The sequence below is a fragment of the Gobio gobio genome, assembly GCF_949357685.1.
Source record: "Gobio gobio genome assembly, chromosome: 11".
In the NCBI taxonomy this organism is placed as follows: domain Eukaryota; kingdom Metazoa; phylum Chordata; class Actinopteri; order Cypriniformes; family Gobionidae; genus Gobio; species Gobio gobio.
Window position 1 is genome coordinate 30891348 of NC_137104.1, and position 23041 is coordinate 30914388.

At 38.1% G+C, this 23041-nt stretch overlaps 1 protein-coding gene across 2 annotated transcripts in view; it reads right to left on the minus strand.

The window, feature by feature from the left end:
• p3h4 (prolyl 3-hydroxylase family member 4 (inactive)) overlaps positions 1-23041 on the minus strand; it is a 159569-nt gene that overhangs the window by 127091 nt on the left and 9437 nt on the right. For both annotated transcript variants that reach the window (XM_079829363.1, XM_079829362.1), the window contains 3 exons: positions 2308-2457; positions 2043-2214; positions 1688-1816 (listed from right to left, as the gene is read on the minus strand). In XM_079829363.1, coding sequence (XP_079685489.1) covers positions 1688-1816; positions 2043-2214; positions 2308-2457 — 451 coding nt within the window. The remainder of the gene's footprint in view (positions 1-1687; positions 1817-2042; positions 2215-2307; positions 2458-23041) is intronic.

Sequence of the window (23041 nt, forward strand, 5' to 3'; positions counted from 1 at the left end):
TCTTATCCTCAATGACCAATCCAATATTACCAGACTTAGATTTTGATTTTCCCTTAGCGCCCATATCAGTGAGAACCTTCCATAACTTTTTGGGCTGATGTGAGTTGGCAGTAATAGTATCAGCATAAAATTCAGATTTTGTTTTCTGTACCTTGTAACTAGCCTGATTACGAAAATATATATATTTATCATAATCACAAGACAAAGTTGACCTCTTAAACTTTCTGAACCATTTATCACGTTGTCTAATGAGATCCAGAATGTCAGAAGTCATCCATATTGCACTTCTCTGTTTGATTCTGGTTTCCTTCATTGGTGCAACCTTATCAAGATCAGCTACAAAGTGCTGTTTAAATAAATTCCAAGCCCCATCAGTATCATTGCTTCCTAAAACATCTGACCAATCCCTCCTGGAAAGCCTTTCTTTAAATTCCTCAGCTGTGTAATGTTTAGTGCATCTGTACCTAATTGAACCATGCTTAGGATTCCCAGTCCTCCATAGTGATTTAGAAACTTTGCGTGTGCAAAAAGTGACGTTATGATCACTCAAAGCAATAACGAGGACGCCTGATTGAGAAATATTTTGACGTTCTGACACTAATATTAGGTCCAATAGGGATTGACTATTAACAGACACTCTAGTAGGTTCAGTAATTAACTGTTGTAGGCTACACCCCTTACAAAAAGTTGAAAGAGATTCTTTCAAACTACTATTACGAGCCTGTAGTACATTTGTGTTAAAATCACCCATAATAATACATTCGTTTTCCATACATATAGTACTCTTACAACAAACCATTTCAAAGAGCTCATAAAAATCGGTTTGCTTAGGGGGTCTATAACATACACAAATGAAAATGGGCTTAGTTTTAGGAAGTAACAGTTCAATCCATGCAGTCTCCAAACCCTCCACCTGGAGATCGGCACGCGGGTTATATGTCAAATCATTCCTTATAAATAGGCACACTCCTCCTCCGTTTCTGCTCCGATCGTGACGGTAGATGGAGTAACCCGTGAGCTCAACTTCAACATCCTGTATTGATCCATCAAGCCAGGTTTCCGACACCGCAATCACAGCAGCCTTAGAGGTCCTTGCAAGTTGACTGAGCTCCTCAAGCTTTGGCAGCAAACTCCTTGCATTAATATGAATAAAATGAAGCCCTTTCCGACTGAAAACAGCCTCACAGTCATTCCTTATATCAACCACTGTCACCAACTGTCACCAGAACAATGCATTGACTCAAACTCCTCCAGGCAATCAGTGAATATCAGCAACAGATGTTATATGCTATATTTTCAAAATCAAACATCACAATAGGAGAAGGAGCCAAGTCAGCACTGGTGGGAGAAAATAGTGCTCACCACTTTTAATGAACATGACTGAGTGTTGGACTTAAGGATGCAACCCCAAAAACATCTGTAATGGCTCTCCATCACCTCGTATCTTATATTCTGCCCTACCAGTTTGGACTATGCACTGTTCTGGGCAAGTTACAGTAGTTATTCCACATTTTTGGATCTACAGTGTATCATGCAAATACCTGTAGATGTTTCAAAGTATTGGAAAATGTTCATGCGAGATACTGAGAGACTTGCATATCCCCTACAATAATCTACTGTTGGCAGACGCATTACAACATTGAACAGTGCTTGTGTGTGTGTATGTATGTATGTATATGTTACTTACATTTGTAATAAGCAAACTGCATGTAGTGGTACATGGTGGCAACAAATTTCTCTACAAAGTAACCACCAACATTTGGCATCAAATTCTTCTCACATTTGACTTTACACTTCATTATTTCAAAATAGAAATCTAGGGGAAGGAAAATAAAAGAGAGTGAGAATACTGCATTAATCCTGATACAAAAAAATCCTCAACAACCAATGATGGTAATAGACTTCCTATGTCAGATCATTGCTGTACTTCTCAAGTATACCAAAGTGAGTTACTTGTGTACCAGGCCTTTTTTCATTAGGATAGATTTTTATATTCACAGCAATTTAAACTAAATCTGAGAATGCTTCATGACATCACTGACCGGCTATGGTAGGGTAAAAGTCTTTGAACTCCTGCACATCGTATGATCCCTCATAGGACAGCAAACACATATTGTATGTTTTAAAGTACTCAGCAGCCGCCAGCTCCATGTCTCGAGCACTGCTGCTAAAATCCCCAGAATTATACAGCTTCACAGCCTTCAGGAATAAAGCCTGAGAGGAGAGAAGAATGGTTATGAATCCATATTTAGTTATTTTGTAAAATCGCAAGTGAGTTTAAAATGGAAAACAGGAGAGAATAAATACCTCATAGGGCTGCTCCTCATGGTTTATGGGGTACTCCTCCATGTCAAACAGGCTTTTATAGTAGTTGAGACTCTTCGATAGCAAGAGGTCCCCAGGGTTTCGCTGGAGATATGTGTGTGCTGCCGAAACGGCTCTCTCCAACTCATTCATCTAGATGCACACAACATAAGATACTTTATCATCTGGATTCCCATTTTCAAATAGTTATACAGGTTCTTATTTCTGGCTGTCAGCACCTGACTGCCTGGACAAAACCTTTCACACTCATTTCATTGGCTTTAGTGGAATAAGAGGTGAGTCAAATAGGTGAGATTTCTCCATTGGGTTTCTAATATTTAAATATATATTTTGACTGCATGCTTGCTGTTAGAACAGTCGTCACATTTATTTATATAGAGTATTTCATTTCACTTTATTTTCATTATTACATGGATATTAAAATCACAAATAATTAAGATATTATTGTCACACTAACACTCTCCGTGTGGACTGCCTCTATTTAAGTTCATGCCTTTCCAGTTTCTGTTGTCCGGCCTCATCTATACAATGACCAGACACATGAACACATAGACATCAAAGGGGGCTTGAGCACCTGCCCTTTTTTCTAGGGTGTTTTTTTAAATAAATGAATATCCACATTTTATTCTAGTTTTATGCATTCTTTTTTTATAATCAACATTTGAATATGGGTAAGTTTCATTAAAAAGCAACATTTTGAGAAAAATGCATTTTTTTACAGACTATATTCAGATCGGATTCAGAACGATGATTACAACATAGATGGAATAAATCGAGTCTATCAACATACCCAAGGCTTCACAATTCTATAGCTCATCCTTGAGCTATCTGAATGAACGTCTTTGACAGAGAGGCTGCAGATCACGCATCATGTTTGATTTCTTTATTTTGCAAAAAGCACAACAATTGGTTTTTATTGTGACTGTACTAAAAAAAGAAGAAACTTAACAGATTATAATGATGTATAACACTTGCCTGAATGATAAAAAAAACGACAGAGTTATTTGAGTCTCTTTGGCACTGATAAGAAAAAAAGCAAGCCAATCACGCCGGCGTGATTGCCGACTCGAGAGGGTTAAAGACTCTTGATCCTTCATCTTCGTCCTTGTGCATGTTTCTAAAACAAGTTGTGAGAGAAGGCCAGACCTAGAAAAGATTAGCGCCATGTTATTTTAAAGTTGTTGTTTTTTTCATGTTTGTTTTTCCTTTTTTCCGATCATCATAGATCTAACAGCCATACAGTTACAGTGCCATCGAGGAGTTCCTCAGACTCGCAAACGAAACATCATTCCCGAATGACTGCCTCTGCAGCTTCCTGTTTGCCGGCCTAAACACCGCCACCAGAGCGCACCTGTCCGGGGAAGCACTTTGAGAGAGCTTCATGGACTGTTGAGTCGATGCTGGTGTCCTGCAAATAGCCTCTTACTGTCGGACCCATCGACAACGACAACAGCCCCACTAACTACCCAGCTAACAACACCCAGACTGTGGGAATTGGCGGGGCCCGGGCCTCTCTCTCCCACCACCTCTCCAGAATGCTATTGAGACGGTATTATTTTTTGTTGGATTTTGTACTGACATCCAAGCTCCTCTCCAGTCCCCAGCTACTCCTGCCACCCAGTTATCGCTACCTCCCATCAGTCCCTCAGTGCCTCCTTCCAGTGGCGAGTTAACACCTCAGGCCTGGTCCAGCGCTCCTTCCTCCCTCGATGCCGGCAGTGACCATTGGGCATTCGGCTTCACCAGACTCCCTCGGTACATCGGCTCCACCTGGGTAGGGCATCACTACGCCTACACAGTGGATTTGCGGGCCGGTCATTGCTCTCCAGCCCTCCACCCCTTCAGCTTTTGCCAGCTCAGCCTCTCCCCTCTGTCGCTCCAGCTTGACCTCAGCCCTCCGGATCCTTGCCACCATCTTGGGGGGTTGTCACTGCAGCTACGTCGCAGCACCCAAGATCATCTGAGTCCCTTCGCTACATCGGCTCTCTGGCTGCGCGGTGGGCTCCTCCCTGCACGTCATCGCTGCCTCCAGTTGTCCCCATGGTGGTGTAGGTGACATCTCCATGGCTCCTCCCTCCAGCAATGCTGCAGTGGGGTACAGTCTCAGCTGTGGCCTGGGTAATGACCATCTTCCTCTGCTCAAGGCCACCCTTTGGACTTAACCACCATCAGTACCACCCTGGACTTTTTTGTTTGACCTCCTCCAGAGCCTCCTCCTTTTTCCATCCTCCGACATGAGGTTGCGCCTTCAAACGAACAGTCTTCAACACTTTGTTTATGTTTTTTACTGTTTTCTCGACTTCATTAATCTGTTGTCATGGTTTGATTGTAATTATGTTCAGCTATGAACTTCTCATCACTGCCTCTATTTAAGTTCATGCAGGGGCGATTCTAGGATTTTTTCAACTAGGGGGTACAAGAGGGGCCACAAAGAATACAGGGGGGCCAATGTAATGTTGTTTATTTATATGTCGAACTGTAGATATCCAAATATTTTAAAGTTCAGTAAGTACTAACTAATCCATTTTTCTTTCTTTCTTTCTTTATAATTAATCCATCTTTCTTTCTTTCTTTCCTTTCTAACTAATTAATCCATCTTCCTTTCTCTCTACCTAATCCATCTTTCTTTCTTTCTAATTTATCCATCTTTTTTCTTTCTAACTAATCTATCTTTCTTTCTAACTAATCCATCTTTCTTTCTTTCTAACTAATCCATTTTTCTTTCTTTCTAACTAATCCATCTTTATTTCTTTCTAACTAATCCATCTTTCTTTCTTTCTAAGTAATCCATCTTTCTTTCTTTCTTTCTTTCTTTCTTTCTTTCTTTCTTTCTTTCTTTCTTTCTTTCTAACTAACTAATCCATCTTTCTTTCTTTCTAACTAATCCATCTTTCTTTCTTTCTTTCTAACTAATCCATCTTTCTTTCTTTCTTTCTTTCTTTCTTTCTTTCTTTCTTTCTTTCTTTCTTTCTTTCTTTCTAACTAACTAATCCATCTTTCTTTCTTTCTAACTAATCCATCTTTCTTTCTAACTAATCCATCTTTCTTTCTTTCTAACTAATCCGCTTCTTTCTTTCTTTCTTTCTTTCTTTCTTTCTTTCTTTCTTTCTTTCTTTCTTTCTTTCTTTCTTTCTTTCTTTCTTTCTAACTAACTAATCCATCTTTCTTTCTTTCTAACTAACTAATCCATCTTTATTTCTTTCTTTCTAACTAATCCATCTTTCTTTCTTTCTTTCTAACTAATCCATCTTTCTTTCTTTCTTTCTTTCTTTCTTTCTTTCTTTCTATCTAACTAACTAATCCATCTTTCTTTCTTTCTAACTAATCCATCTTTCTTTCTTTCTAACTAATCCGTCTTTCTTTCTTTCTTTCTTTCTTTCTTTCTTTCTTTCTTTCTTTCTTTCTTTCTAACTAACTAATCCATCTTTCTTTCTTTCTAACTAATCCATCTTTCTTTCTAACTAATCCATCTTTCTTTCTTTCTAACTAATCCGTCTTTCTTTCTTTCTTTCTTTCTTTCTTTCTTTCTTTCTTTCTTTCTTTCTTTCTTTCTTCCTAACTAATCTTTCTTTCTTTTTAATATATCTTTCTTTCTTTCTTTCTAACTAATCCATCTTTTTTTCTTTCTAACTAATCCATCTTTTTTCTTTCTAACTAATCCATCTTTCTTTCTAACTAATCCATCTTTCTTTCTAACTAATCCATCTTTCTTTCTTTCTAACTAATCCGTCTTTCTTTCTTTCTTTCTTTCTTTCTTTCTTTCTTTCTTTCTTTCTTTCTTTCTCTTTCTTTCTCTTTCTTTCTTTCTTTCTTTCTAACTAACTAATCCATCTTTCTTTCTTTCTAACTAATCCATCTTTCTTTCTTTCTTTCTAACTAATCCATCTTTCTTTCTTTCTTTCTAACTAATCCATCTTTCTTTCTTTCTTTCTTTCTAACTAATCCATCTTTCTGTCTTTCTTTCTTTCTAACTAATCCATCTTTCTTTCTTTCTTTCTAACTAATCCATCTTTCTTTCTTTCTTTCTTTCTTTCTTTCTTTCTTTCTTTCTTTCTTTCTTTCGTTCTTTCTTTCTTTCGTTCTTTCTTTCTTTCTTTCTTTCTTTCTTTCTAACTAACTAATCCATCTTTCTTTCTTTCTAACTAATCCATCTTTCTTTCTAACTAATCCATCTTTCTTTCTTTCTAACTAATCCGTCTTTCTTTCTTTCTTTCTTTCTTTCTTTCTTTCTAACTAACTAATCCATCTTTCTTTCTTTCTAACTAATCCATCTTTCTTTCTAACTAATCCATCTTTCTTTCTTTCTAACTAATCCGTCTTTCTTTCTTTCTTTCTCTTTCTTTCTTTCTTTCTTTCTTTCTTTCTTTCTTTCTTTCTTTCTTTCTTTCTTTCTTTCTTTCTTCCTAACTAATCTTTCTTTCTTTTTAATATATCTTTCTTTCTTTCTTTCTAACTAATCCATCTTTTTTTCTTTCTAACTAATCCATCTTTTTTCTTTCTAACTAATCCATCTTTCTTTCTAACTAATCCATCTTTCTTTCTGACTAATCCATCTTTCTTTCTTTCTTTCTTTCTTTCTTTCTTTCTTTCTTTCTTTCTTTCTTTCTTTCTTTCTTTCTAACTAACTAACTAACTAACTAACTAACTAACTAACTAACTAACTAATCCATCTTTCTTTCTTTCTTTCTAACTAATCCATCTTTCTTTCTAACTAATCTATTTTTCGTTCTAACTAGTCTAATTTCTCATTTCGATCATCGATAGGTCTCAAAAACGAGTACTCGAGTAATTGGGGCGGGGCATGTGCAGGGGGCGGGGCATGTCCGTTATTGAGATAATGAAAACTGTTATGAAAATGGTTGTTGACAAATACAAACGTGACATGAAAACAGGTATTTGAAAACATGAACATATAAAAGAAAAAAAAAATCATTGATTATGATGCATAAATGTCTTTGAAAAAGAAACATCTTTATAAAAGGACTCAAATAACCAAGTCAGTAATATCGAGCATTGCCTTTGAGCTGAAACTGTGGAATAACACCACCCTGCAGAGCTTGCTAGCTGGTTAATAAACTCAACCAAACGCACCATATATCAATATTAATATGAAGATTATTATGAACCTTACGACATTTATCAACACAAAAGGACGTGAATGCGCACGTGAACTTCAGCGTGCCAGATTTTACAGGCTATGGTTTGAAACGGAACATTTTGAATGCGCTCTTCCCTTAACAACGCTGGTACACGGACAACGAAAGCACACAGAAACAACATTTTATTAAAATCCTGTACTCATTATAATGCTTTGACAGATTGACTCTGCACATCATGCACTTAATTGTATTATTCATGATCGAAGCGTTTACAGACTGCGCGTTTTCAAACTCATAACGAAAAACAACTTTAAATAAACTAGGTCTACTGTTAAAAAAATACGAGAACAGTATAGCACTGCTGCATTACTAATGTCAATGATTCTGAGAAAGAAATAGCCTATCTAAAAAGAATATCTGTCTCTAAACCATGTCGAGCTCGAGCATTAATGCATTTGAGCTGAAACTGAAGAGAATGAACAGCCAGTATAACGGCAGCGCTTTTCTATCTTATTAAGCTCAACCAAACGCGTTTTATATTAGATTAATCAGATAAACAACATAAAGGTAATCTTCTGCATCTGCAGAAAAGGACGCGAATGCGCACATGAACTTCACGCGCTAGTCTGAGTGTTCTCGCTAGTTTCTCTGAGGATAAGCTGATAAACGGGGAACTAAGCACAGATCATTTACAGCATTTTCCACGGTGTTCTCATTATAATGCTATGACAGATTGGCGCTGCACATCTTGCACTAACCATCTAATGATCAGTGATTCCAGACATCACTGCAGTGCACGCCTCTTCACTTTATTTCGCCGTGGTCATGAGGCGTGCTGTATAACGCCAACAAATCAGACCTCCGGTAGGCTACCGCGCAAAACGACGCAATAACCAATAAAAAAAGAGACAAATATTTTTTTTTTCAGGGCGATCATCGTTCTCATGATCGATGATCGCTGTCACGTTCGAGTACTCGATTACTCGACCACTGTTGCCCATCCCTACTAACTAACTATCTAATCAGTCTTTCTTTCTTTCTTTCTTTCTTTCTTTCTTTCTTTCTAACTAATCCATTTTATCTTTCTTTCTAACTAATCTATTTTTCTTTCTAACTAATCCATCTTTCTTTCTTTCTTTCTTTCTTTCTAACTAACTAATCCATCTTTCTTTCTTTTTAATATAACTTTCTTTCTTTCTAACTAATCCATCTTTTTTTCTTTCTAACTAATCCATCTTTTTTTCTTTCTAACTAATCCATCTTTCTTTCTGACTAATCCAACTTTCTTTCTTTCTTTCTTTCTTTCTTACTAACTAACTAACTAACTAACTAACTAATCCATCTTTCTTTCTTTCTAACTAATCTATGTTTCTTTCTAACTAATCCATCTTTCTTTCTTTCTTTCTTTCTTTCTTTCTTTCTTTCTTTCTTTCTTTCTTTCTAACTAACTAATCCATCTTTCTTTCTTTCGAAATAATCCATCTTTCTTTCTAACTAATCCATCTTTCTTTCTAACTAATCAGTCTTTCTTTCTTTCTTTCTTTCTCTCTCTTTCTTTCTAACTAATCCATTTTATCTTTCTTTCTAACTAATCTATTTTTCTTTCTACCTAATCCATCTTTCTTTCTTTCTTTCTTTCTTTCTTTCTAACTAACTAACTAATCCATCTTTCTTTCTTACTAATCCATCTTTCTTTCTTTCTTTCTTTCTTTCTAACTAATCAGTCTTTCTTTCTTTCTTTCTTTCTTTCTAACTAATCCATCTTTCTTTCTTTCTAACTAATCAGTCTTTCTTTCTTTCTTTCTAACTAATCCATTTGATCTTTCTTTCTAACTAATCTATTTTTCTTTCTAACTAATCCATCTTTCTTTCTTTCTTACTAACTAATCCATCTTTCTTTCTTTCTAACTAATCCATTTTATCTTTCTTTCTAACTAATCTATTTTTCTTTCTACCTAATCCATCTTTCTTTCTTTCTTTCTTTCTTTCTTTCTTTCTTTCTAACTAACTAACTAATCCATCTTTCTTTCTTACTAATCCATCTTTCTTTCTTTCTTTCTTTCTTTCTTTCTAACTAATCAGTCTTTCTTTCTTTCTTTCTTTCTAACTAATCCATCTTTCTTTCTAACTAATCAGTCTTTCTTTCTTTCTTTCTAACTAATCCATTTGATCTTTCTTTCTAACTAATCTATTTTTCTTTCTAACTAATCCATCTTTCTTTCTTTCTTACTAACTAATCCATCTTTCTTTCTTTCTAACTAATCAGTCTTTCTTTCTTTCTTTCTTTCTTTCTTTCTTTCTTTCTTTCTTTCTTTCTTTCTTACTAATCTATTTTTCTTTCTAACTAATCCATCTTTCTTTCTTTCCAACTAATATTTCTTTCTTTCTTTCTAACTAATCCATCTTTCTTTCTTTCTTACTAATCTTTCTTTCTTTCTTTCTTTCTAACTAATACATTTTTCTTTCTTTCTAATATACATTTCTTATATTATACTTATATTTCTTATGTATATTAGTACATTCTAACTAATGTATCTTTCTTTCTATCTAATCCATCTTTCTTTCTTTCTAACTCATTCATCTTTCTTTCTTTCAACTAATCTATCAATCTAACTTTAAACTACTTTAAACTTCTAACTTCTTTAAACTTCTCGAAACTTTCTGGTCGGGCTTTCTCAAGCCAACTTAAAGTTTGTCTCAACAAACTTTTTTTCTAGTTACACTTCGTATCCAATATATTAACACATCCAATGACAAGTTTTGGAGTCTCCTGGCACGCTGAATTGTAACTGAGATGAGCTTTCATAAGGTGAAGTAATTTAGTGGAAATGCTTTTCACCACCATATGGAAATCTCTATACGAATACTCAATCCTTGACAGAGAATTAGTCAGAAATAAATATAATTCCCTTATCGAACCATTCTTTTATATAACATGTTGGTTATTCCATAATATGCATGAGTGTGGAGAGAAATTATGTTTAAATGCTATTTTCCATGCTTCTAGTGATTGTTTGTGAAAATTAGATAATTTGATGGGAGGTTTGCTACATTTGAAGTCACATGATAGTAAAAATATTAAGCCACCACATTTTTCAAAAAACAGGTTGGGAATATAAAACCAAATAGAATTATTCTGGGCCAAGCAGTGTTTTATCCATTTTAAAAATTAAGAGTACTAAAATCAAGAACGTTAAGCCCACCTTCTGAAAATGTTCTAATAATCGTTTTTCTCTTTACATATTCTGTTCTATTTTTCCAGATGAATTTAAATAAGGCCCTGTCAATATCTGAACACATTTTTGGGTTAACATACAAGGAGAGAGCAGGGTATGCTAGCCTCGAGATTCCCTCAGCCTTGGAAAGCAGAACACGCACATGGATCGACAGGTTCCTCTGAGACCAGCAATTAAAAACTGTTTTTGCTTTATGCAAACAAGTTGAAAAATTATTTTCAACTCTTTCATGTGGACATTTATTATATATAATGCCAAGATATCTAACCTTTTGTTTTATCTTAATTCCACATACATCTGGGATATTAGAGTGATGAATTGTCATGATCTCTGATTTATTCTGATTAACAGAAAGGCCAGAGGCATCAGAAAAGAGTTTTATGGTCTCTAATATAGTGGGGACCTGGCTTTCATCCTTTAAGAAGATACATGTATCATCTGCCAGCTGACTAATTAAAATAGTGTGGTCTGCTATTTGGATGCCCTCAATATTCGAACAATGCACTATATAAAGGTTAAGCAGCTCTGCAACCAACAGAAACAAAAAAGGAGAAATAGGGCATCCTTGTCTGATGCCTCTCCCAATGACAAAACGTGGTGAAGTTCCATTAGACAAGGATACATTACTGTTGATGTCTTTATACAAGGTCTGTACAGTCTGCACAAATTTTGGACCAAAGCCAAATCGTCTTAAAGCATTATATATAAAGGCATGCTCTACTGTATCAAATGCCTTGTAGAAATCTAAGAACAAAATAAGTGCATCATCATTGACCAACTCAGAGTAATCTAAAAGATCTAAAACCAGACGAATATTATTTGAGATGTGTCGACCTTTTATGAAGCCAGATTGTGTGGGTGAGATAACTTATTCTAGCATATACTGCGGCTAATATTTTGTAATCAGAATTAAGCAATGTAATAGGGCGTGTAAGGTGGAAAATAATCAAAGATATTTGAAATATGACAAAATCATCTGCTTTGCTGTTAGCAGCCATCGTCGTGATCAGGATATTGAAATTGACTCAACCCCCTCCCCCTTAACGCCATCAGAGGGGCCAGTTGGGGTTTGAAGAACAAAAGGCTGGCTGGTCAAAAGGTTTTCGCACCTGTGATACAATGGGGGAAGGTTTGGTCTGATTGGTTATTTTCAAATGTCTCACGGTTTGGTCTGATTGGTCAGTTTTACAAGAGTCAGGTTTGAATTTGGTGACATCAGGAAAGAGGATAAAAGAGAATTTCAACTGTAGCTCGCTCTCTTTGGATTCTCTGGCTTTCTCTGGAGAGAGCTGTTCTTTAGCTCTCTCGCTTTCTCTCTCTCTCTCTCTCTATCTCACAGGTAACATTCTAGGCAGAGGCCTACAGAGCATAATTAATGGTTTATGTTTTACATTTATTTGAAACGATTTTAAGTGTAACCATAACCAGAATTTGTGTTTCCTTTTAGAAGAGATTTATGTCTATGATGTAATTGACATTTTACATTTACTTGATTGTTAATAAATTGTTACATTTTGATCCTTTCTGAATTAATCTGTAATTATTAACTATCTCCAATGTGGAACGTTATAATTGTAACAAAGGGTTAAAACGGAACGATCAAATGTATGATTAACTATCACATATAGATGACCAAACAACCGGTTGGGATTCTCTTCTAAATGCGACAACTATGATAAATGGAGTCAGATAAAGAATATTATAATCAAATCCATTCTTCCAGCTGAGACACTGAACGCGTAAGGCCTTCACCTCGGTTCGCTACCGATCCTTGGAGCGAATTCATGCGGTTTTACAGTTGGTGACCCCGAATACGTGATGTTGCGACTCAGACGAGCAACGTGTTTTCAGCGAAGTATTGGATTTAAAATCAACAAGAGATTTGAGCTTCTCTTTTTCAGCTGTTCTGTTGATCTTGTGAATGGATTAAAGCTGACCCTCCGACCAGAGAATGAGTAAGTCAACCTTCTTTGCCTTTTAGAATTGTTGAGGGAAAGTTTTATTTACAACTCACACATATAGACACATTTCTAGAACGGGTCGGTATGCCCACTATAGATCGGAACCGTAGAAATCCGATATTGTGTAAGAATTAGACGTGAAACATGACTTTTCAGGGAAATAACAGCAGCAGTGTAGATGAGGAAATTATGGCAATCTTAGGCGTACAATTACAAGATCTCCTCGTTCGATTAAGCGATAAAGGATTGAACCTGAAATGGAGTAACACCGAAATTATATCCTGGTATTCTGCTAAGGGCGCACAGCTCAAATCTGAATCAAAATACAAGAAAATCCCCGCTGCAATTGTTTATTTGCTTCGTCGTAACGATCTCAAGACAATGGTCGAGAACGAACGAACGATAGCAAATATCAAAGAAATTGAAAGATTGCGATCTGACGAATTACAAAAGTTAAGATCAAAAGTCGAAGCAGTCTCATACGAGCAACTTGAGTGGGCTAGGCAGCGTGAAAATATGGCAACAAAAATTGATCAATTACAAGGAAAACTTCAAACCGGCAATAATTACATATCTGCTCTCGAAGATTGTTGTGATAATACAGGATTTCCAGTGGCCGCAGTAAAACAAGCAGCACTGGATGAAATTTCTGAACCAGCAAAGCCAAATGATAATGATGACAATGATGCTGCATTAGGATACAGGCCACAGAGAGAAACTCGTAACCGAGCTCCTGTGTTAATGCCTGAACATCCAAAACAACGAAGCCTGATAAAGACTCGCACAAAAGACAAAACGACACAGCGAAGAAATCTGTTAAGGTCGCCGTTCTTAAAACTATGACTAATGCGAACGACGAAACCACAACGATCAGCCGTCCGTTAACCTGCGAAGAATGTTCTAGACACAAACAAGTCGTTGGAGTAATGCCAAGAAAAGGGCTGTTTCAACCATACTGGGAAACATTGATGCTACAGGCCACGGTGTATAAGCTAGAAATTATAGACGTGTGGCAAATAGCACTTCTCACTCTCCCTGAAGAGCTCAGACCGAAACTAACCGAAGGCATGAAATCTGGCAGCATAATAGACCGAATCCGTGACGAAACGGACGAAGCCATATATGAACGACTAAAACAGGCATTATTAGAAATGAGGGGACCAACACAGATTGGAGCAAAATACTAGAAATCCAACAGGCGAGTGATGAAACATTTGAGATATACGCCGAGCGGTTATGGGTAACGTACAGAGAACACTCAGGATTAGAAAATGCAGATCGAGACCATGACGCGTTATTACAACTTGTGAAAAATAATGCTGGCATCCCAATCCAACGGGCTTTTTCAAATGGCGTCGATCCAGTTAAAAACACATTCCAATCAATAGTAGACTGGGGCTCAAGAATAGAAAATAGATGGAAATCTAAGCTAAATGCTGAAAAGTGCATGACTCCCATAATGCTTAACAGCAATGGGATTAAAAAGCATGTTCACTTCGTAGATGAGGTGACTTGCTCTAATGAATCTGAAGCATTTAGTTCAGAAAATGCACAAGAAAGTGTGTCTATTTTAGCTCTTAAGGGGATGCAGGATGATTTGCAAGCATCCGAGAGTCATGAATATACTGAAACTCCAGGAGAATGTAGCAGACAACCCAATGGCAAAGAGAACAGGTTTTGCAGATCCTGTCAGAAAATCGGGCATGCCGAGGGAAAATGCTGGTCACTGGGTAACGGGCGACCTCCGCCGTATTTTCAGAAAAATAGGAAATTACTTTCTAAAGGCAAAGAACAGCGCTCATTTGCAGGTAAAACTCTCAGTGAGCTAACTGCAGTGTTCATGCAAGGCCTTCAGCTATTGACGTCACTTGCGAGCGGGCTAGCAGCCTCTTAGCAAGGAGTTTAATAGTAAAACATCCAGATTGCAATGATCCTGTTTGTATTTTCAAATTTGTAATTGTATAACACATTGTGCGCATTGATTACACATAATAGTTGTTTGTGTTACAAGATACACATAGACTAGTCAAGTTTATTCTTTAAAACACATGATTGCTTTACTGTAAGTGATGAAACACTTAGGATAAAGGCCGTAGATGCTGCGCATTCTAGGCCATGTATCTTGTGTAAATTGGAATAACTTTAATACTGGAATTGTACAGCAATTTCAAGTTGCATGTGTCAATGTTGAATTTGTTTGTCTCCTATAATGCAAGCTCTGCTATTTCCCATATAGCTGCAGTAAACCATAAACAGGAACATAGAATTGCCATCTGGCTACAGTGTGAATTACAATTGCATTAACCATGAAAATGTCTTCATCGCAACAGGACTCAATAACTCTGACCTTTGCTATTTCTAATTTGAGCAAGTTATAATACTTTTCATTGGTTCAATTCTCAGTGCCAAAAAGGAGGGGAATTGTGCTGTTAAATGTGGCACAGATAATAGAAAACCAATTCATAGTTAAATGTGGCACAGACAATAGAAAACCAATTCATAACCAATTCATCCTTCACTCAAAATGACTGTAATGAAGTCTCATAACCAATTCATCCTTCACTCAGATTGTGAAGGCTCGACTGCCAGAACAGTCTTAAGTGTTAATACACAGAAACAACAGCAGCAATTAACTGTGTTTCTCTCTAAATTTGTTTCTCTTTAAATTTGTAATTTGTTTCTATCTCAGGATGACAATTGCAATTCCTTGGAGGACGGCGGCCAAAAGGCTCCCCTCCCCCTGCATCTCAAAACTTGAGATGTGAGAGATGGGTGCGAATATCTTTATATATATTTGATGGGGTCAATCACACCTCACAATATGTCTACATGACCTCCCAGTGAAAAAACTGGAATTAAATTATGCAACACAGATTGATATTGATTATATTCCACCCATCTCCAAAACATTAACACAGAACACACCCTACACTCACGACAACATCACCTGGAATAGACCAAATCTATTCAGGCTGAACACTACACATCATAAATGACAAAGATGACAGAGTCTAAAAGTGTTACTTCACTAAAGATCTATTGTTCATCTTTTCACACTAACAGATCCAGATAGCTACACACACTCACTCACTCACTCACTCACTCACTCACTCACTCACTCACTCACACACTCACACACTCACACACTCACACACTCACACACTCACACACTCACACACTCACACACTCACACACACACACACACACACTCACACACTCACTCACACACTCACACACACACACACACACACACACACACACACACACACACACACACACACACACACACACACACACACACACACACTCTCTGTTACCAGGAATACCCATTATTGTATGACTAATCATATTTAGATCTACATTAATTACATTGGAAGATTCCTGAACAAACACAGTGGTTATTATATATATGTATGCTTTCATAAATGTGATTGATTTGTTGTTTTTCTTTTATGGTTTATTGATGAGGACCATCTTTTTTAATGTATCAATTGCACTGACTTTTGCTTAATTTTCTTTCGAGAAATTCAGACCAAAATGCTCAAATTCCACTACCACCAAAATAGTGGAAAGTTAGATGAACTTTGAGTTTGATTTCCGAGTCTTGGTTACACTGAATATTTTGCTAATACTCCTCATGAAAAGGGGGACTTAAAATCAACAATGATTTGTTTTGTTATAATGCATTTTATTTCAATGTTCCCAGAAACAATGTACGAGCTTGTGGAATCTTCTTTTTATTCTCAAACCCTGACCACTTTATTAAGTATTTCGATTTAAGGGCTTATTGCCGGAGACCATTTTGATTAGGGGTGCACCGATCCGACTTTTTCAGTCCCGATACCGATAGCGATGCCTGGGCTTTGTGTATCTGTCGATACCCGATACCGATCCGATATATTGTTGAATTAATAATAAACTGTATATCTTCCACCTTATACCTTCCTTGAAGAGACTAAAGGCACCAGACTTTACTAACTAAACATAACTAAGACAAAATAACAGATGTATGTAAGGTGTTGAATTCTTATTTATTTAAAAAACAATTGTGCATTCAAATCTAAAATAGAATGTAATCTAACTTCTTTAAATAAATAAAATGTAGCAGTGGAAACAAAAAACAGTGTATTGGTCAAACATACAATAGTAATCTGACAGTTACCAAACATTTTTTACACTACAGATAATTGTTTTGGTATATAATCATATCAATATTAAAAAGTAGCATTACAAATTAACAAATAGTCTAATTTTCTACCATATGCAATTTAATAAAAATTTTCAGCTAGCTAATAACAACTTTGTTCTGGTTTCACCTCACTCCAGATTAAATGATTGTAGGCTAGGCCTATTTATTTTACTACACATTGTCAACAGAAATAAGATGAAATACTGTTGATAATTAAAAATAATTCTTACTACCCACTCTTGCTAAAATGGGTAAGCACACTTGTGTTCTCATTTCAGTTGCGTTCTGAGTAAATTAGTAAACTGAGTTCATGAGTTCAGTGTTTGACAGATCAGTTGTTCTGGCCAGTCGTTAAAATGATTCGGTTCAAAGGAGTCATTAGGTCACGAATCGGACACTAGCAGACGCGTTGTGTGCGAATCCCGTCTGTTAGAACATCGCGAAAGATGTCAACACACAGAAAACACTTCATAACTGGATATAATTTGTCTCCCGCTTATTGAAAGTATGCTTTATGTCAGCTGGTCAGAGAAGAGTCAATGTTTTTTGAGCGCAATTCACACCCAGTGATAATTCAAGGACAAAATTGTCCGAATGTGTCACGTGCAACATGGTTTCGGTCTTCCGAGCTTTTGATTTGGTTTAATATGTGAAATATGAGAGCGAACACTGATTATTTTGAAGACCCAGAGAGCGCGCGCGGGGGAGGAGCTCTCAGATCGGTCTCTCTGTCACTCAGTCACAAGCGCAGCATCTGTTCTACATCACTCGTAAATCACAATAACTCATCAAATTAGGCTTTGGCCGTCAAAAAAATGTCAATGCAGGAAAGACCCTGACTTTGCAGTAATACCCTCGAAACAGCGACGAACTAGTTGGCGTGGCAAGCGTGAAATATCTCCTCCACACAGCCGACTCTCTGGCTCGCTCCCTTCTAGCATGCGACACACGTGAAGCTGACGAATGACGTAGGTTCTGCTGCGACGGAAAAAAACACCTGGATCAGCTTGTGGATCTGTTAATTTTTCCGATCCCCGATCCAGCTATTTTGTCAGTATCGCGGCCGATATCCGATCCTAATATCGGATCGGTGCACCCCTAATTTTGATATGACCACATCAGACTTCTGACCACTGAAAAATGCCATGTATGCTTTTGTTCTTTGTTGTGCTAAATTATCTTTTAACCACAGAATACCTGCAGCAAAAGTTCTCTCCTGTGTCCTGCCTCAAAAGAGCGACTGTTCTTGAGGTGTGAAGTTTTCAATGGACGTTTTTGCATATCAATGATGAAGTTCTCATGCAGGGCTACAAGGACAACTGAAAACTGATCAGCTGCTTTTGCAACAAGTCTAGACGAAAAGTCTGAAGAATAACATCTACACACAGCAGAAAGCATATCTTTGTGGACAATGCCACCTTTGGACTCAATGGTTGTGGCCAATGGTGCCAAACGGGGAACTGTAAGGTGGAAAATAATCAAAGATATTTGAAATATGACAAAATCATCTGCTTTGCTGTTAGCAGCCATCGTCGTGATCAGGATATTGAAATTGACTCAACCCCCTCCCCCTTAACGCCATCAGAGGGGCCAGTTGGGGTTTGAAGAACAAAAGGCTGGTCGGTTCTAAAGGTTTTCGCACCTGTGATACAATGGGGGAAGGTTTGGTCTGATTGGTTATTTTCAAATGTCTCACGGTTTGGTCTGATTGGTCAGTTTTACAAGAGTCAGGTTTGAATTTGGTGACATCAGGAAAGAGGATAAAAGAGAATTTCAACTGTAGCTCGCTCTCTTTGGATTCTCTGGCTTTCTCTGGAGAGAGCTGTTCTTTAGCTCTCTCGCTTTCTCTCTCTCTCTCTATCTCACAGGTAACATTCTAGGCAGAGGCCTACAGAGCATAATTAATGGTTTATGTTTTACATTTATTTGAAACGATTTTAAGTGTAACCATAACCAGAATTTGTGTTTCCTTTTAGAAGAGATTTATGTCTATGATGTAATTGACATTTTACATTTACTTGATTGTTAATAAATTGTTACATTTTGATCCTTTCTGAATTAATCTGTAATTATTAACTATCTCCAATGTGGAACGTTATAATTGTAACAAAGGGTTAAAACGGAACGATCAAATGTATGATTAACTACCAAATATAGATGACCAAACAACCGGTTGGGATTCTCTTCTAAATGCGACAACTATGATAAATGGAGTCAGATAAAGAATATTATAATCAAATCCATTCTTCCAGCTGAGACACTGAACGCGTAAGGCCTTCACCGCGGTTCGCTACCGATCCTTGGAGCGAATTCATGCGGTTTTACAGGCGCCAATTATCTAAAACATTTTTATCTTTATTTGGTTTAGAAATTAAAGTAATAAGACCTTGCTTCATCGATTCAGATAATTCCCCTCTATCTAAACACTCATTGAAAACATCTAAGATCAAATATTTTATATCACTCCAAAAAGATAGATAAAATTCAAATGGTAACCCGTCAGGGCCCGGACTCTTATTAAATGGGGTCTTTGTAATTAGAGTGTCCAGTTCTTCCACAGTTATCTCACCCTCACAAACAGCCTGACTATCTTCACTTATAGTTGATATAAATGGATCCACCTTTATTCTGCCCTCGTAAAAGAGTCCCCCTTCTTTAACTAGACAGACAGATAACTCCTTCCACAAGAAAGTTAAACTGAAGCATGGATTTATTAGCACCACCACTTCAAATACAAGTGGAACAGAGTAAAACTGAAATACAGAAAAAGGGAGGAATACGTTTCTAAATCTACACATTCAATAAATGCAACAGTGCTTAAGAAATAACTGAATATAACATACACAATAATAATCTAGATGCATGAAACATCGTACTGAAAATAATCTCTCTAAACATTACATTTATCCCTAAATAATGTCACCAAATTCAAACATAAGATGAAGACAAGCTTGTAGTGAACACATTAATACTTAAAGACAAAGCTTCTATAAATGATTGCAAAGATGATGAATAGATTGACGATAGCTGCTTTAACCGTGTGAGTATCAGCATCAACTGAGTGAAACCAAGATGGCTGCTATTAAGGTCAGAGGTTACTCTCTATGACAACTCAAAACCTACATGGACTAGCACCATCTAGTGGCTCTAAAAATAAACTACACTGAGAACAGTACACTCCCCGTCTGACATATGTTAGATGTCATCATTAACATAATTATTTGTCTATTCAGTCTCAGGAGACAACAGTAAGACAACATCTGATATAGGTCGCAGAAACACCTTAGATGATCCTTCTTTGACCACCCTGACCTCAACTTTCCTCACTCTCCCATCTCTTCCAGGAAATGTCTGCAACACCATTCCCATGGGCCAGTCATTTCTTTTGGCTTGAATGTTTTTCAATAGCACAACATCTCCCACTTGTAGATTGGAGCTTTCATTCTGCCATTTTCTACGGCTTTGTAAGGTTGCGAGGTATTCCTTTCTCCAGCGATGCCAGAATGTATTGGCCAAGCTTTGGACTTGCCTCCACTGACGACTGAAGAGGTCCTTTTCTCCAAATTCACCTGGCGGAGAAGGAACTACAGAGGTCTTATGAGTGAGTAGAGTCGCTGGGGTCAGAATAAATGGAGCATCTGGATCTGCTGACACAGGTACCAGGGGACGAGCATTTACTATAGCTGTGACTTCAGCCATGAAGGTTGTCAAAACCTCATGTGACAACTTCGATGGTCCAAGTCCTTGTAGCATAGATTCAAGGATCCGCCTTGAGACTCCGATCATACGTTCCCAACTTCCACCCATGTGAGATGAGTGAGGAGGGTTGAACACCCAAGTGCATCCATTGTCACTCAAATACTCTTGTACCTTCCTGTCCTCTGTGACTGACTCCATCTTCAACTCCTTGCATGCTCCAACAAAGTTGGTGCCACAGTCCGACCGCAACTGCTTCGCAGGTCCTCGAACAGCAAAGAATTGGCGGAGAGCATTTATGAAGCTGGAGCTATCCATCGACTCTATGACTTCGATATGTATGGCCCTAGTGCTCATACATGTGAACAGCACTGCCCAGCGTTTGGAGTTTGCTTGTCCTCCTCTGGTTCGACGTGAGGTGACCATCCAAGGCCCGAAAACATCCAACCCTACAAAGGAGAATGGAGGGTCCATACTAAGCCGTTCGGGAGGTAGGTCAGACATCTTCGGAGTCAGAATCTTTCCCCGCAGTCTGCGGCATTGAACACACTGAAAGATCACACTACTGATGCGTCTCTTACCACCTATGATCCAGAAACCAGCCTCTCTCACCGCACCCTCAGTGAAGATGCGCCCTTGATGCTCAACGCGTTTATGATAATGTTGAATGATTAGAGATGTGATGTGACAACGACCGGGGAGAATGAGAGGACACACTTCTTCTCTCCCAAGTTTTGCTTCTGAAAGGCGTCCACCAACCCTGAGCAAGCCAACATTGTCAATGTAGGGGGACAGTTTAAAGAGAGGGCTTTGATTGGAAATCGCTGTGCCTGCTTTAAGGCATTTCAACTCCTCTGAGAAGGCTTCTGCCTGCACGCTGTGGATGATAACAGACTTGGCCTTTTCTAGATCTTGAACTGAACAGGGCTTGTCACATATATGCCAGCCCCAACAAGAGCTCTTGTTACTATCCTGCTTGAAGGACTGGGTTATGTGCACAAGTCTTGCTATTGCGCGAGTCAGTGCTCGCCAGTTTGAGAATCTTTTAAACCGATTGGGGTTCAACTCCTTTCTTGAAGTATGTGTAGCACAAGAAGTTACATTGGGACGTACTTCAATGTCTACTTCTGGGTCTATCATACTGAAAGGACCGATGTGAGATTCAGGCTGCATTGTTTTTGTCAAGAATGTTGGACCAGTCAACCACATGCTATGGGGAAGGTCAGCTGCCAAAACTGATCTTGTGGCATGGTCAGCAGGGTTTTGATCGGTAGGTACGTATTTCCACTGCTCAGGGCTTGTAGATTTCCGTATCCTTTGGACTCTGTTGTTGACATAAACATAAAACTTCCTGGATTCATTAGAAATGTAGCCTAAGACGACCTTACTGTCAGAAAAGAATGTCACAGCATCCAGCTTGGTGTCAATCTCATCTTCAATAGTTTCAGCTATTTCCACAGCTAGAACAGCTGCACACAGCTCGAGTCTGGGAACAGATCTCAGGTAGCGGAGCTAGTTTAGCCTTGCCAAACATGAAGCCAACTTCTATGTTACCTCTTGCATTGGTAACCCTGATGTAAGCAACAGCTGCAATAGCTTTTGTGGAAGCATCACAGAAGACACACATCTCTTTGCTTTGTGCTTGACAGAGAGAGATAGTAGCATATGTGCGGGGAACTTTGAAATGCTCAAGCTCTTTTAATGAGTCTCTCCAAACCTTCCATTCCTTGTATTTCTCATCTGGCAGAGGTGCGTCCCAGTCACAAGACTCTGTGGTAAGCGCTCTTAGCAGGAGTCTTCCTTGGATGACAACAGGTGCTGCAAACCCAAGTGGGTCAAACAAACTGTTGATTGTTGACAGAACCCCACGTCTGGTGTAAGGTCTCTCCTGGCCTGCAACCTGGAAAATGAACATATCCTCAGACACATCCCAGCTCACCCCCAAACTTCTCTGAACTGGAGGGAGGCCAGTGCTCAGATCCAGATTCTTTAAATCCTTTGCAAGGTCTTCTGGAGGAAATGCTTTCATGACTTCCACTTTGTTGGAGGCAATCTTGTGAAGATGTAGATTAGACAGAGCCAGCATTTCCTGAGCGGCTTTGAGCAGCTTGATGGCTTTTTCTTCTGTGGGAAGGGAGGTAAGTCCATCATCCACATAAAAGTTCCTTTCCACAAAGTGCCTTGCCTCTGGTCCATAGTCTTTTTCACCTGCAAGGGCAGCTCTCCTAAGCCCATATATGGCAACTGCTGGAGACGGGCTATTACCAAAAACATGTACTCGCATCTGGTACTCCAGTACTTTGCTGTTTAAGTAGTTGTTGTCATACCATAGGAAGCGCAGAAAGTTCCGATGCTCTTTTGTGACAACGAAGGAATGGAACATTTGTTGGATATCAGCCATCACCGCCACCGCCACATGTTCCTTCCTGAACCGCAGTAGAACTCCCAAGAGGCTATTGTTTACATTAGGGCCAGTGAGGAGGACATCATTTAATGACACACCCTCATGTCGAGCACTAGAGTCGAATACCACTC